General features: G+C 42.5%; 1 protein-coding gene across 12 annotated transcripts in view; it reads left to right on the forward strand.

Moving 5' to 3' along the window:
* clasp2 (cytoplasmic linker associated protein 2) overlaps positions 1-14,960 on the forward strand; it is a 139,867-nt gene that overhangs the window by 78,527 nt on the left and 46,380 nt on the right. For all 12 annotated transcript variants that reach the window (XM_080441464.1, XM_080441469.1, XM_080441470.1 and 9 more), the window contains 9 exons: positions 7,295-7,371; positions 7,614-7,706; positions 7,937-8,082; positions 9,426-9,561; positions 11,099-11,169; positions 12,256-12,315; positions 12,452-12,529; positions 13,680-13,847; positions 14,045-14,082. In XM_080441464.1, the coding sequence (XP_080297590.1) occupies positions 7,295-7,371; positions 7,614-7,706; positions 7,937-8,082; positions 9,426-9,561; positions 11,099-11,169; positions 12,256-12,315; positions 12,452-12,529; positions 13,680-13,847; positions 14,045-14,082 (867 nt within the window). The remainder of the gene's footprint in view (positions 1-7,294; positions 7,372-7,613; positions 7,707-7,936; positions 8,083-9,425; positions 9,562-11,098; positions 11,170-12,255; positions 12,316-12,451; positions 12,530-13,679; positions 13,848-14,044; positions 14,083-14,960) is intronic.

The following is a 14,960-nucleotide window of genomic DNA, read 5'->3' on the forward strand; positions in this document are numbered from 1 at the left end:
TCCGGACCGTTTTCGGCACTCCTCGTTTGGATTCTCAAAAACGGTCCGGACCGTTTTTGGCACACAATGTGTTAACATTGGGAACAGGATGGATGGATGGATAGGTAACAGTCCAGTTCCATTTTTATACTCCCAGAGTGTAATAACTGTGTATATTGGTTGTTTCTGCTATTCACTAAGTCACTGGTTAGAGATTTGTGACTCAACTCTTTGACTGTCAGATCAATAGTGTAATAGTGTGCCACTGCTGCCAGCAAAAACAGCAATTTTACTGTACCTTTTGAAAAATCATGGAATATTATCTGTGACCGCCGTCCTCACGGAGATCGGCTCATTACACGCACACACGCGGGTGTCATAGTATAGGGGGGGGGGAATTGTCCGGTCACGATCCTCCATTGCAGAGCTATGGCCGTTTCAATGAGGCTTGTTTTGCCGTAAAGCAAGAGGAACGGAGATCTAGCAGAGATATGGCCATTTCACTGCAGGAAATAAACACAAAGTAATAAGTAAATTAGCTTTAATTTTTTTTAATGACCCCATTTCCGTCTGTCGTCATCAGGCAGTGAAAGCATCATTCATAGGATAGGTAACAGCGCCATCTAGTGGAAAACCACTGAAAACAAAAACTCGTCCAAACTCATCGTTGGCAGGCTGGGACTGCGTTAACACGTCCATGGCAGGCAAAGAGTTAAGAACGGTGTTATTAACACTTACGATTGCATCATAATAAAAGCAGTCTCTAATAGAGAGGAGTTCTGTTTTCAGGGTTAAACCATGGCAGTGTTTTATCAAAAGGATTGATAGGTTGATTGATTTGATCGTCAGTGTGTAGGCCGGCATGTTGGATGTCAATACTTTCCCCTAGGATTCCATTAGGTTAACAGCCCATCCAAACTCACATCGTCTGCCGTGACCTGAAATATATGGAAACTTCAAATATGTAACCAACTGGAAAACAATGTTAGTAGTTTTTGAGGCAGATGATTATTGCTATTCTGGTTATTATCCTTCTTCTAGTCTCCTGGCTCAGGAGACTAGAAGCCCTCCCATGACCGCTGCCCCCCCCCCTCCCTCTAATGTCTCGTTTTGGTTCCCCAAAACGAGACGTCTGACGATACAGAAACGCAGGTTTTTTTTACAAAACAAGCACAGTCTATTAAACATTAATGTCCTCAGAGATGCACTTTAAACACATGGCTGTAATACGTCAAGATCCAGGCACCCATGTCACGTTATCTGTAATCAGGGTTGTACAACCCCCCCACCCCACAGTGTTGCCATGTCCGCTTACTATAAGTGACTTTGGGCTTGTTTTCCTGTAGCTTGTAAATTCTGGTGGTTGCGTTTTTGGGGGGTTTGTTTCTAAAGTGACCTTGTAGAGAGAGAGAGAGTGAGTGTGTGTGTGTGTGTTCGTTCATGTGGCCTAGTCGCTTCTTTCGGGGCTTGTTTTTTCAGACCTGTCCGCTTGTTTTCTCTTGCAAAATGTGACGACACAGCACTCCGCTGCATATCTTCGCAGTGATCGCATCATATCCAATAATCACCATATTAATATCTGCAGCGTGACTCAGTCAGTATCATGTCTGCCGTCAATTGACGGGGAGAGAGAGAAACGGAGACAACGGCACGTTGTTGGGATGTAGTACTGTACTGTCCTCTCAGGTTAAAACGGGCTGGGAAAGACGCCATGTTTTACCATATCGATCCACCCCTCCCTGTCCTTTCTCTGCGTCTGCAAGCCGGAAGGAAGGAATCTGTGTTTCCCACGGCTGGCCGTGTGGTCGATTTCCTCCCCTTCCCTCCTGGGCCTTTACTGATGTATCTGTGACAGTGCTGGCATGTACAAATACTGTACATTATACGCACACACACGTGCGCACACACACGCACGCGTGCGCGCACACACACTCAACCAGCAGTGTCTGGTGAGCAAGCTGAGTATCAGATACAGTATGTGGATATGCTGTGCTGTTTACTAGAGTGGAATCGGTAGTCACTCAGAACATTGAACAGGCTATATCGACTAAAGCCTGATTACTTTGTCATGTTGCACACTGGAATTATGGATTCCTCAGACTTCAGTGAAGAGCAGGAGAAGTCATCCTAAAAGAAGGGACACACACACACACAGTTCAAGTCCACGTGTTGTGATTGACAGAGGACCCGGAGCCGCGGATTCCCAGCGAATGCTGTCTCCGTTTTTTGAATAAACAACACACGCTAACGTTGCTAGTACCAAAAGCTAACAGACCCCCTCTACTCCGGCGTAGAGTTAAACAGAGTTTCGGAAAAACGCTTCTAAACAGCTTCAATTTGGGTGAAGTGAAAAATATCTTTGCACGCTGTCTGCACATGGTAATGATCATTGCCCATGTGCAAGTTCAGATCAATTGCCGAAGGCACTGCGGAGAGGATCCCGGTCAGACAAAAGGAATTTAGACAGGAGGATAGAGGTTTGCAGAATTATTGTAAGGATTACAGATAGTTGCACTGGTTGACCCAGAATGAGTGTCTTGCAGACCTCAAAGCACTCCTGTGTCTCAGTGTCTTTTACATGCACTGCAGTAATGTGGTTATTTCCCATTCTCAGTCAGTAATCTGATTTCAGAATATTATGTCCGTGGGAAGTCCAAAACCTGCTTCCCTTTTGTTCAGATGAAGGGAGTAAGAATCTGCTGGAGGAACATAGAGAAGAACGTGGAGAATACTTTAGCAACTGGGATATACAGCAGTGTTGATTTTGACAGCCATATTTTAGTCATCTGAAATATCTTAGTTTTTGTCTAGTTTTAGTCTACTAAATATCATAAGAATATAGTCGACTAAATCTACAGTTGATTTAGTCGAAATTTTACACTTGGTTGGATGCTGAAAATAGCTGATCTACAAGCTCACAACGCGTCGCAGCGTGACGCGTTGTGAGCTTATAGATCTGCTATTTTCAGAGCGCAACCAAACATAAAAATGACTTGTCTTTTAGTTCTACTGGATCTCTTCTCCACTAGATCCCTCACTAACATTTTAGTCTAGTTTTTATTTGTTGACGAAATTGTCAATATATTTGGTCGTAGTTTTAGTCATCATAGCTTGGTTTTTATTTAGTTTTTATTTAGTTTTCGTCAGTGAAAAAAGGTAGTAGACTAACAGTTCTCGTCATAGTTTTAGTTGACGAAATCACCACTGATATACACCATATAATATGGTCATAGTGCAGGGTACAATATGTGCTAAATCTACAGGATTGACTCAAAAAGAAAATGAGAATTAAAAAAACGATGTGTGCTCTGCTGTGAGCCTGTGTAGACGTAGTGACGGAGGAGCATAGTCTTGATTTAGCACCAGAGTAATAACCCTCCTGACATGAGAAAATATGTTTTTTTCTACTTTAGGAAAGAATACTCTGGGCTTTTTCAAGATTAATAGTCCTCACTTATTGTCCAGCTTGGCCTATAGATGTCGTTTTTTATTTCAATAAAGTATTGTCTTGACACACATTTTGGTGTATCATAACTCATAAGATGCTCTCTCCTCTGCCATGAAGTCTGCTTTGCATTGCTTTACAAAAACATCATTCAACACATCCTGTCGTACTGCTCTACTTATTTTTAACCTTTTAACCAACTCAAAAAAACGACTTATTTAAAATGATCTCACCCCCCCTCGCTATGAGCTTGTATATCTGCTATTCATGAATAGCTAAAGTATAAAATTATGGTAAAAGTGGTTACACACAGACATGAAGGACAGAGCTTATCATACGTCTGGAACTCCAAATAGAAAATGACACTGTGCTCAGCCATCACTCCACATCATTACTGCCATCTGGACGGACATACTGGACCTCAAAAGCACGACCAAAATGAATGTATTTTTACTTTAACATGCTGTACCTGTACACAGGACACAGGACGTAACAAAGATCAGCTTGAGATCCTGGAGCCTTTGAGGAGAGCTGCTCGTTTCAGCAGGAGTTATGTCCACTCTGCCATTGCAACATTCAGGGCGATTACGACTTCAAATCAATATCACGATTATTTCAAAAAATAGTCCTCGATTCTGATTAATCAACGATTATAGATATATGTATTTTTAACCCATTAAGACCTGAGGCGATTCTTAAAAATGTTTTCTAAATCCTAACAGTTTTTTGAAAAAGATTAAAAAAAAATAGCAGATCTACAAGCTCATAGCGCGGCACTCTGTGCCGTGCTATGAGCTTGTATATCTGCTATTTTTTGAATAGCCAAAGAAATCTAAAGTGACACATGCGTTCCAGGTAGAGGTGTAACGATATAGTAACTGCATTGAAAAATCGTTTTGAATTTTCAACGATCTACTATATCGATATGCCAACAGCAAAATATCGTATCGTTTGACTTTGTATCGTATCGAATCGTTCTGCAATGCATATAATCGTATCGAATCGTTTTGCAATGCAAATAATCAATTTAATCAATACTAAGTACTTTTAAGAAGAAAAAAGAGAAAGAGGGGTTTATATCCAGTATCCAGGTATTTATTTTTCACACAGAATTTTTGGGTAAATAAATAGTTACTATATCGATTTTAAATCATTGAATCGTATCGTTCTAAATTAACCTGTCCTGTATCGTTCATGTATCGTATCTAGGCCCGTAACGATACAGTAACTGCATCGATGCATCGTTTTGAATTTTCAACGATCTACTATATCGATATGCAAACAGCTAAATATCGTATCGTTTGACTTTGAATCGTATCGAATCGTTTTGCAATGCAAATAATCGTATCGAATCGTTCTGCAATGCAAATAATCAATTATATCAATACTAAGTACTTTTAAGAAGAAGAAAAGAGAAAGAGGGGTTTATATCCAGTATCCAGGTATTTATTTTTCACACAGAATTCTTGGGTAAATAAATAGTTACTATATCGATTTTAAATCATTGAATCGAATCGTATCGTTCTAAATTAACCTGTCCTGTATCGTTCATGTATCGTATCGACTAAATCGCTGAATCGAAACGTATCGTATCGTTCTAAATTAACCTGTATCGTTCATGTATCGTATCGACAACCAAGTATCGTGATACGTATCGAATCGTTGTTAAAACGTATCGTTACACCCCTAATCGTATCGACTAAATCATTGAATCGAAACGTATCGTATCGTCCTAAATTAACCTGTATCGTTCATGTATCGTATCGACAACCAAGTATCGTGATACGTATCGAATCGTTGTTAAAATGTATCGTAACACCACTAGTTCCAGGTCTTAATGGGTTAAGTGAAAATAACTGATCTGCTATTTTCTGGATGCTGCTGTTGTGTTTATACGTACAGTACGTTTCTGTGAAAACAAATGTCCCTCTGGGATTATAAACGTAAACGCTCAGATCTTTTTCCTCCTTGGTCAGCTTCATGGTCTTACTAGCTGCTGCTCTGCATTAGCGTACACAGACAGCAGCGCACCCACGCATTCTGCCAACACCCAGCAACTAGACTCTGACAGAACTCACTCCGTAAGCCCAAAATAGATGATCTACAAGCTTAAAGCGCTTCGCCATGAGAATGTGTTGTGAGCTTGTTGATGGCTATTATATTTGTTGAAACGACACCGTTGTACAACAGAGTATAAGTTAAACAATACTACAAAGGGGTGACTGAAGCATGACTTGTGGTCTCCAAAGCAATTTCATGCCCTTTTGTTTCAATGGATTTTCACTCTTTAAGACTAAAGTGGTACAATTTAGCTCCCACTTCTGACTGACGATGACAGCGGCACAACATTGGGGATAATTTGTCTGAGGCTAAGTTCATTCCACTGTGAAGGTTTGGATTTTTCCAATGTCAAAATGATTGGTTCCACAATGAGTGGCTCGCTGGTCGCTAGCTAGTGCGGCAGGCAGGCATGCAGCCAGGCTGCTGTTGTACTCCATGCACGGTCGCAGAGCATTTTCTATCCACAGAACATTGCAGTGTCATCTTTCCTACCATAGCAGGCCTAATGTAGACAATGAGCTACAACCTCCTTTTCATCAAAACAAGCTGTCATCCCAGGCCAGCTGGACAAAATAACATTGGTCTCGTGTACCAGGCGAGTGTGCAAGGAAGCGTCATGTCGTATGTAGCTCGTCGTCTACATTACTGTGGTAGTAAATACACGTTGTTTGTGTATCTCTCTCTCTCTCCAAACACCTTGGGAGTAGGAGAGAGGGAGAGCAAGGAGAAAACGGGAAAGAAACAGGTCATGAGAAAAATCTAGGATATTTACATTTATACATTATAGCATGAAAAACATGCACATAAGGTGCAAAAAGAACAAAAAAAGGCACCAAAGCAGGTTCCTCTATGGTTACAAGACAAAGAAGCAGCATTTTTGTTTAGTGTGTAACAGCGGCTCCACGGTGCTGCCAGATAGCTGCATGTAGTATTTTTGACCGTCTTGGAGACCAGAGATGGACTTCTACTCCCCTCTCGTCTTTCTCCTCCTAACAGCATCATATTGTAATACCCCCCACCTCCCTGGGTACCTGCCTGGTCGTCATCTCCCCTTTCATCCCTCCCTCCCTCCTTCCCTCCTTCCCTCCCTCGGGGTGGGGTGTGGTCCGGAGAGCTGTGATTGACAGGCCCATTACTTCCAGGAAGTCCATTAGGGATGCAGACTCTGACTGACTGTATGTGGGGGTGTAATTTTGTGTGTGTGTGTGTTTGGTGAGTTAAACCTGGCTCAAGAAAAAGGACCCAGCGAATGGCTGAATTGCAGCCTACACACACACATGTAATCATGTATTTATGTCCACATAAGAGATACAATACAAGGACACAAATATTACAAGGTGCTGTAAAAATGTACACTCAGCAAATCTTGGACAAATAGCCACACACCCTTCAGGGGTATAAAGTAACAGCGTCTTTGCCATATTTGGCGGCTACCGATAGTAGAAGAGATTGCACAGAATTTTGCAAGCCGTTTAGCATGCATTTTTTGGCATCCCAAGTTGTTGGAAGCCTCTTACAACCAACCTACAGTATGTACATGTCCTAGGCTGCCAAAGATGAACACAAGCTGCATCTTATTAGCACCTAATTACATTGACGATGGTAATTACAACGGGTATTTGTTTAGGTGTTTTCAAACAATTGTGTGCTGTTCTCCCGCACCTCGTCTCTGGTGTGACTCCAACATGCGTATGCACATGCACACGCACACGCACACGCACACGCACACGCACACGCACACACACACACACACACACACACACACACACACTTCTCTCTCTAAAGATCACTTTGTATTTAATTTTTTAGTGTCCAAGGATGCGGCTGCAGGGGCCCTCGATGAGGAAGACTTCATCAAAGGCTTCACTGATGTCCCTGTTGTACAGGTAATACACACACACACACACACACACACACACACACACACACACCCAGACGGCTAGCCTTTTGCAGAGCCAAGCTTTAAAAAAATAATAATAAATTGCAAAGTAAGTAATAACCGGATTATGCATATGAATCTACACCAGAACGTCTGAGAGCCTTAAGACTTGATCTCACATCTTTTTCCTTTCTTTTACTTTTTTCCTGTCTTCCTCCGCTGTTCAATGATCTGTCTGTCTGTCTGTAGATCTACTCGTCCAGAGACCTGGAGGACAACCTGAATAAGATCCGTGAGATCTGTTCTGATGACAAACATGACTGGGACCAGAGAGCCACCGCTGTGAGTAGAGCACTGTTTTTGTGGGGGGGTTTTCAAAAGATTTTTAAAAAAAATCAAATACATTTTCAAAAGAATTTCATAAAAACTTCTTCTAAAAATTCCACAAATGTAACTTTTAAGTGGAAGTGAAAATATCCGATCACACACTTACTGTGTCTTCTGAGGTTGTGTATTTGCCATCGTCTGATTGGCCACTGTTGCCTGTCTGTCCTGTCGCCCCCCCCATCCAGCTGAAGAAGGTGCGCTCGTTGGTGGTGGCGGGGGCGACCGACTACGACAACTTCTACCAGCACCTCCGCCTTCTGGACGGAGCCTTCAAGATGTCCGCTAAAGACCTGAGGTCCCAGGTGGTGCGAGAGGCCTGCATGACTGTGGCGTGAGTACCGAGTACTCACCATGCAGCTCTTCATCTGTTCTAACGCTATGGCTTTCAGCCCTTTTCATGTCAAGGCCCATTATTCTGCATTTGAGCCACGGATGAACCACCGTTTGATGAGAATTTAGCCTCTCAGACCCAAAACGTAGAAACATTTTGTTATCGTTGGATACGATTTTGTCAACAATTCCGTCCATGCTGTATTGATGTTGGTTCCAATAGGAGAGATAACAGGAAAACGTTGATCGAAATAACAATTCTTTTAACACATCGGGTGCCAGAGGTTTATTCAAATATTATACGTTCAGTGCCTGCTATTCTTCCATCCACTTACGTTGATACGTTTCGTGCTGTAGAAGCCCCGACGCGGAAGTGCATGTAAACAAAGCGTGCGTGCGAGACGGCAGAGGGTCCCGACTAACGCCTGGAACAATAATATTTCTAACGCGATCCTCCATTGCAGAGTGATCGCCGATCGAAAACGGCTCGCTTCCACCACGTTAAAAAGAATTAGGAGATATTAAGCTTTTAGTCAAGGAGTTAACATTGGAAAGGCCGACCGGAAGGATTTTTGACATGGATCCACATCCGGCCTCTCCTTCTCAGAGACTCCTTGGATGATCCCAAAGTTTCGTTAGAGCGCCCACACGTGGGCCCCACGTATAAAAATAAAATTGGGTCAAAAACGGTCCGGACCGTTTTCGGCACTTCTCGTTTGGATTCTCAAAAACGGTCTGGACCGTTTTTGGCACACAATGTGTTAATTATGTAATGCTGATTAACAATATTTTAACTCTTGAGAGCGTAAAATGACCCTTACGGGTCCATTTGGTTTCATTTTGCGCTCTCAATAGTTAAAGGTCTACTAGAGTCCATTTGGTTACCAACTCCATCATTTAGCTGGGGACCACCTGGAACCCCCTCAAGGACCACCTGCGGTCCCCGGACCACCGGTTGAGAACCACTGATCTAACTAATAAACTAATAGAAAATAATCGATTGGAATGAAATTATCAATTTTCGGGGACTTTTTTTTTCTTCCACAAAAGTTTTCAAAAGTGTGAATTTTTGCTCACAACGTGCCACGATGCAACGCTTTGTGAGCTTGTGGATCGGCTGCTTTTCGGTATTTTTACATGACACCCGTGTACGTTTACGTTTAAGTGGGTAATTGGACTAATCAATTTAGTCACTTATAAAAGATCAATTAGAATTATTTTGTCGGTAGAATAATCGCTGAGAAAATAGCACAGGTCTGTTTGGTTCTATTTTGTATACCTTGCAGTTTAAAAGTTTTGGAAAACCACTGTTGTAAACGTGTGTGTGTGTGTGTGTGTGTGTAGCCACCTGTCCTCAGTTCTGGGGAACAGGTTTGACCATGGAGCAGAGTCCATCGTCCCCGTCCTGTTCAATCTCGTCCCCAACTGTGCCAAAATCATGGCCTGCTCTGGAGTCTCTGCTATTCGCATCATCATCAAGGTGAGGAGCACGCAAACACACACACACACACACACACACACACACACACACACACACACACACACATTTCAATTTCTTTATTTTAGTCCACATTTATAAAATACATTACAAGGGCACACATATTTTTCAGTTGCTTGTGATGTCCCACACGCTGGAAACACGCGTCTCAGTGCTTGAATCCAAACAAGTCCAGAGTGTACAGAATATAAACAACAAATGCGCATGAACTTCACCGTCCACATTGATCATACCCTTCAGTCTGCCATGATACCAACACAGGAGAAAAGTTACGGGTACAGGAAGCACCTTCTCCTCCAAATAGAGCGACTGCCTATAATGGAGGAGATTGAGCAATATTTTGCAAGCTGCTTTGCCTTACACTTGGACAGCCCCATAATCCTCAAGCCCCCTGACCACCAGCCTGTGGACATCATGGCCCAAGCTGCCAGATATAAAAACAATGAGCTGACACTTGTAGCCTAGATGTATAATGGCTTGTACTAATGGCTGGTAATTTTACTTGTTTAGTAAGAAAAGCTTCTTCTAAACTTGAATCAAAAGCACAGCCAACTTCCAATAGGAAAACCTCTCTGCTGTTCTCGTCAATCACAATGACGTCCGGTGTATTTGCTGTCAGGGCCGTAGGAAAGGGGGGGGGACGGGGGGGATTCGTCCCCCCTGGGCCGCGGAGCGGCCTCGCGTGGGCCGCGAACCGGTATTTGGGCCGAGAGGCCACGGGGAAAAAGAGGAGGGAAAAAAAGCCTCAAATGAGGCCGGCACTAGGACCCCGCGGCCGCTGCCTGTGTGTAGGACCTTTTTTTCAACAAGTTGACAGTGCTTGATGACTTGCAGTACTATTGGTAGATAGTCAGACTTTTTTTTTAACCCTAAAACCGAAATAAAGTAACAAAAAACGGGGGGAAAAGTACCCGAATCCGCCGAAATCCGCGAAAGAAATCGCTGCGCTGCAGCACATGCGCGCGCGTGCATGTGCGTGCGGACCCTAGCCGCGCATGTCCCGAACGTGGGCCGGTACAAATATATCCCCCCCAACTGGGAATGGCTTCCTACGGCTCTGTTTGCTGTTATATTTGCAAATACATGGGGGTCATTGCATTGAAACATTTCCGGTTAAAGTCCTATGTGAGTTTGTGCTTTTGATTGTTTCATACGTCACCCCATCTACACCATTTGCATTATCATTTGGTAAATTGTCAATTACCCTTTTCACCTCTTCCTCAGTGAAATGTGCAGTGTTTGGTAGACGCACGCACGCACGCGCACACACACACACACACACACACACACACAAACAGTCACAAACCTAACACACTCATGGATATTATGCACATCAACATACAGTACATAGAGGTACAAGCTACTGTAGCATAATAAATGTTACAGTCTTTGTGTGTACATGCTTCTACTGGAGTCTGATTTTAAAATACCTCTCTCTCTCTCTCTTCTGTCTCTTCCATTCCTTACCATCTCTCCCTCCCTCTCTCTGTTCTATTCCTTACTCTCTCGCCCTCCCCAGCACACTCATGTTCCCAGGTTGATCCCGCTGATCACCAGTAACTGTACATCCAAGTCTGTGGCGGTCAGAAGGTGAGCATGATGCTTTGAGAACCACTTTACATCACATCACTCTGTCCAGTTATTATGGAAAAGATTATAATGCTGCGTTCACACTGGCAAATACAAAGATACACAGCATATTTGTATCTTTGTGGCTTGAAGTTGAAACCAGCTCAACTTTGACCACTTTGTATCTTTTGTAGCAGCTATAAAACATTGGATGTATCTTTGTATCTTCATGTCGCTGGCTTCCATTGAAAATTAATAGTAGCCTGTATCTTTGTTAGCTGCCAGTGTGACGCGTTGTGAGCTTATAGATCTGCTTTTTTCAGAGCGCAACACCCGAGCGCAACCAAACATAAAATGACTCTCCACTAGTCCCTCACTAACATTTTACTAGTTTTTATTTGTTGACGAAATTGTCTTAGTTTTAGTCGTCGTAGCTTAGTTTTTATTTAGTTTTTATTTAGTTTTCGTCAGTGATAAAAGTAGGGGTGTGCCGATATATCGTCCCGCGATATATCGCGATACGTTTTCGTGACGATATGTATCGTTTTGAGGAAAAAAAATATCGTTTTCAAAAAACCTTTTTTTTTATTTTTTACAATAATAATAATCAGGCATGCAAACAGCCCGAGGTGAAAAGGGTGACAACATGTTGTTGTTTTTTCGGGTCAGGTGTCACACTATTGCCCTTTTCAATAGTGTGACACCTGACCCGATTCAAAACGGCTATTGTAGCTGAAAAGCTACAAGTTCGCATATCTGAATAATGCAAAAACAGAATTATTTGTTTGCATTTCCTTTTTTTCTCCCCCATATATTTTTCATAATAAAAAAGTGCGTATCGTATCGAAATCGTATCGAAGTTGTGAGCCAAATATCGTATCGTTTGGTGAAATTAGTGTATCGGCACACCCCTAGATAAAAGGTAATCGACGAACATTTTTTGTCAGTTTTAGTCTACGAAATCAACACTCCAAATAATCGCCCGCCTCTCATTGAAAATGAATTACGTAGGCGCGTCGGCCGCTCCCCGTCTGAAACAACCCTAAGGGTAGGAGTTACGGTAATGTGATGATGATGATGATGATGATGATGCTCTGTGGTCTCCAGGCGCTGTTATGAGTTCCTGGATCTCCTCCTACAAGAGTGGCAGACCCACTCCCTGGAGAAGTGAGTTTCTGTTCCTTCACTACTGTAATTATACTGTATAGCACAGGACCGCTTTCACACTCATTTAACACTACTCCCTGTGTCTCTCTCTTTCTCTCCCTGTGTCTCTCTCTCTCTCTCACTCTCTCTCTCTCAGGCACACATCCGTTATGGTTGAAAGCATCAAGAGGGGACTTCAAGATGCTGATTCTGAGGCCAGAGTAGAGGCCCGCAAGTAAGACACACACACACACACACACACACACACACACACACACACACACACACACACACACACACACACACACTAGGGCTGTCAGTTCTCCTCTATAATCCCATTCGAATTTCAATGCTTTATTATTTTTAATATTCGAATATTTTCGAATATGTTATATAATTTATAATCTTTTTTTTTTTTTAAACGTAACTTTTTAAAACGTAACTTTCTCTGTTACTATAAACAAGTGACGTTTATAGGGAGAAACATGATGAAAGCATTTGTTTTCGCATTGGTAGGTCAGGAAAAAATAATAATAATAATGAAATATATTTTTCTATATTCGAATGGCAATTTTAGCATTCGAATATTATTATTTTTTTTCACATTCGAATTATTTTCGAATAGTGAAATTCGTTCCGACAGCCCTAACACACACACACACACAGTAGCAGATCCACAAGCTCGAAACGCGTCCCTTTGCGCCGCGTTTGCAGCTTGTAGATCTGCTGCTTTTGATGCTTTTGTGTGACGCTGTAGTATGATCAAGCAGGGCGTTAATTTAAGGGGGGAAAAAAACACAAAAGGTTTAAATATGGAGATATATTATATACAGAGGTTTCTGCCCTACAGCAACGATATCATGGTATCATCTCATGTTCCTCTCCTGCCGTCTGACCACAACTGCATGGATTCAAGTTCTCAGTCGCCACGACGACTGGTTTCAGTCATTGGGATTGCATAGAAGCCGGCATGTCTTCTATGGGAGCATGCTGCGCAGCGAAAATAGCCGATCTACAAGCTCTCAGAGCTCTTGTAGATCGGCTATTTTCGGTTCTTATTTTAGGGTATTTGAAGTGGGCAAACTCAAACTTATGTTCAGAAGCATCTTCCATAACATGGTAACGGTCTCAGATATTTCATATAAAACCAAAGGCTAAAGCCTCAATCTGTGATTTCTTCACCCGGTTGGCAGTGTGTAGAATAGCAGGAACAATATTACTAAAACCTCACCTAATTGTTTAGGAAACATCGCCTGCTGTTTGTTTCACAAATCACACATTAGGACTTGGTCGTACAAACATTTTCAGTCGTGTGATTTTATTTTGCTTTAATCCATGCAACTCTGTGTGTGTGTGTGTGTGTGTCTGTCTGTTTCCTCTTCCAGGACCTACTGGGGTCTGAGGAACCACTTCCCCGGGGCAGCAGACTCCCTGTACAACTCCCTGGAGCCGTCCTACCAGAGGACCCTGCAGTCCTGCCTGAAGAGCAGTGGCAGCGTGGCCTCTCTGCCCCAGAGCGACCGCTCCTCCTCGTCATCCCAGGAGAGCCTCAAGTATGGCCCATTAAAACTGTTTTTTTTTTGTTGTGATTTGCATGAGATGGAATGACATGATTATGTATGATATGGAATGACATGGTTATGTATGATATGGAATGACATGATTATGTATGATATGGAATGACATGGTTAGTGTTATGTTGTGTTTCTGCTCCTTCACTGACCTACTTTCTCTGTCCCACCCCCGCCAGTCGACCCCTGTCTTCTAAATGGTCCACCGCAGGGAGAGGTGAGTCACATACTGTAAACACTGACGCTGAAACACACGACACATCAGTGTTGATTTCGTCGACTAAAACTGACGAAAAATGTTGGTCGACTACCTTTTGTCACTGACGAAAACTAAATAAAAACTAAATTAAAAACTAAGCTACGATGACTAAAACTAAGACAAAATATATTGTCAATTTCGTCAACGAATGACTAGGGATCTAGTGGAGAAGAGATCCAGTAAAACTAAAAGACAAGTCATTTTATGTTTGGTTGCGCTCGGGTGTTGCGCTCTGAAAATAGCCGATCTACAAGCTCACAACGCGTCGCGCTGTGACGCGTTGTGAGCTTGTAGATCTGCTATTTTCAGCATGCAACCAGGTGTAAAATCAGTCATTACAACGCCATCAAGGCACCGCCAACATACATTTTAGTCATCTAAATCAACTGTAGATTTAGTCGACTATAATCTTATGATATTTAGTCGACTAAAACAGTAAAACATTTCAGATGAATAAAATATGTCTAAAACTACGACACATACACATACAGGAGGAATCCATTTTTTTAATAAACATACAAAATGTCAAATTCAAACACAGAATCACACACACAGCCGTTCCTTCCATTACAGTCATAACATGACGCCTGTCACCAGTTCCCATTCACTCAACATACGTTTGTGTTTGTACCACACACACACACACACACACACACACACACACACACACTGGTGTGTATGTGTCTGCCGCATACATCTTGTGTAGTGGTCGTACAGTTTGTGCGTTTGCACACACGTGTGTGTGTGTGTGTGTGTGTCCGTGCACGGCTGTCGGTGTTGTGCGGTGGTGTTGCATGTATTTGTGTGATATGTATCTGTATGTTTGTTTGTATATA

The sequence above is a fragment of the Gymnoscopelus braueri genome (assembly GCF_963280865.1).
Source record: "Gymnoscopelus braueri genome assembly, chromosome: 11".
Lineage (NCBI taxonomy): Eukaryota > Metazoa > Chordata > Actinopteri > Myctophiformes > Myctophidae > Gymnoscopelus > Gymnoscopelus braueri.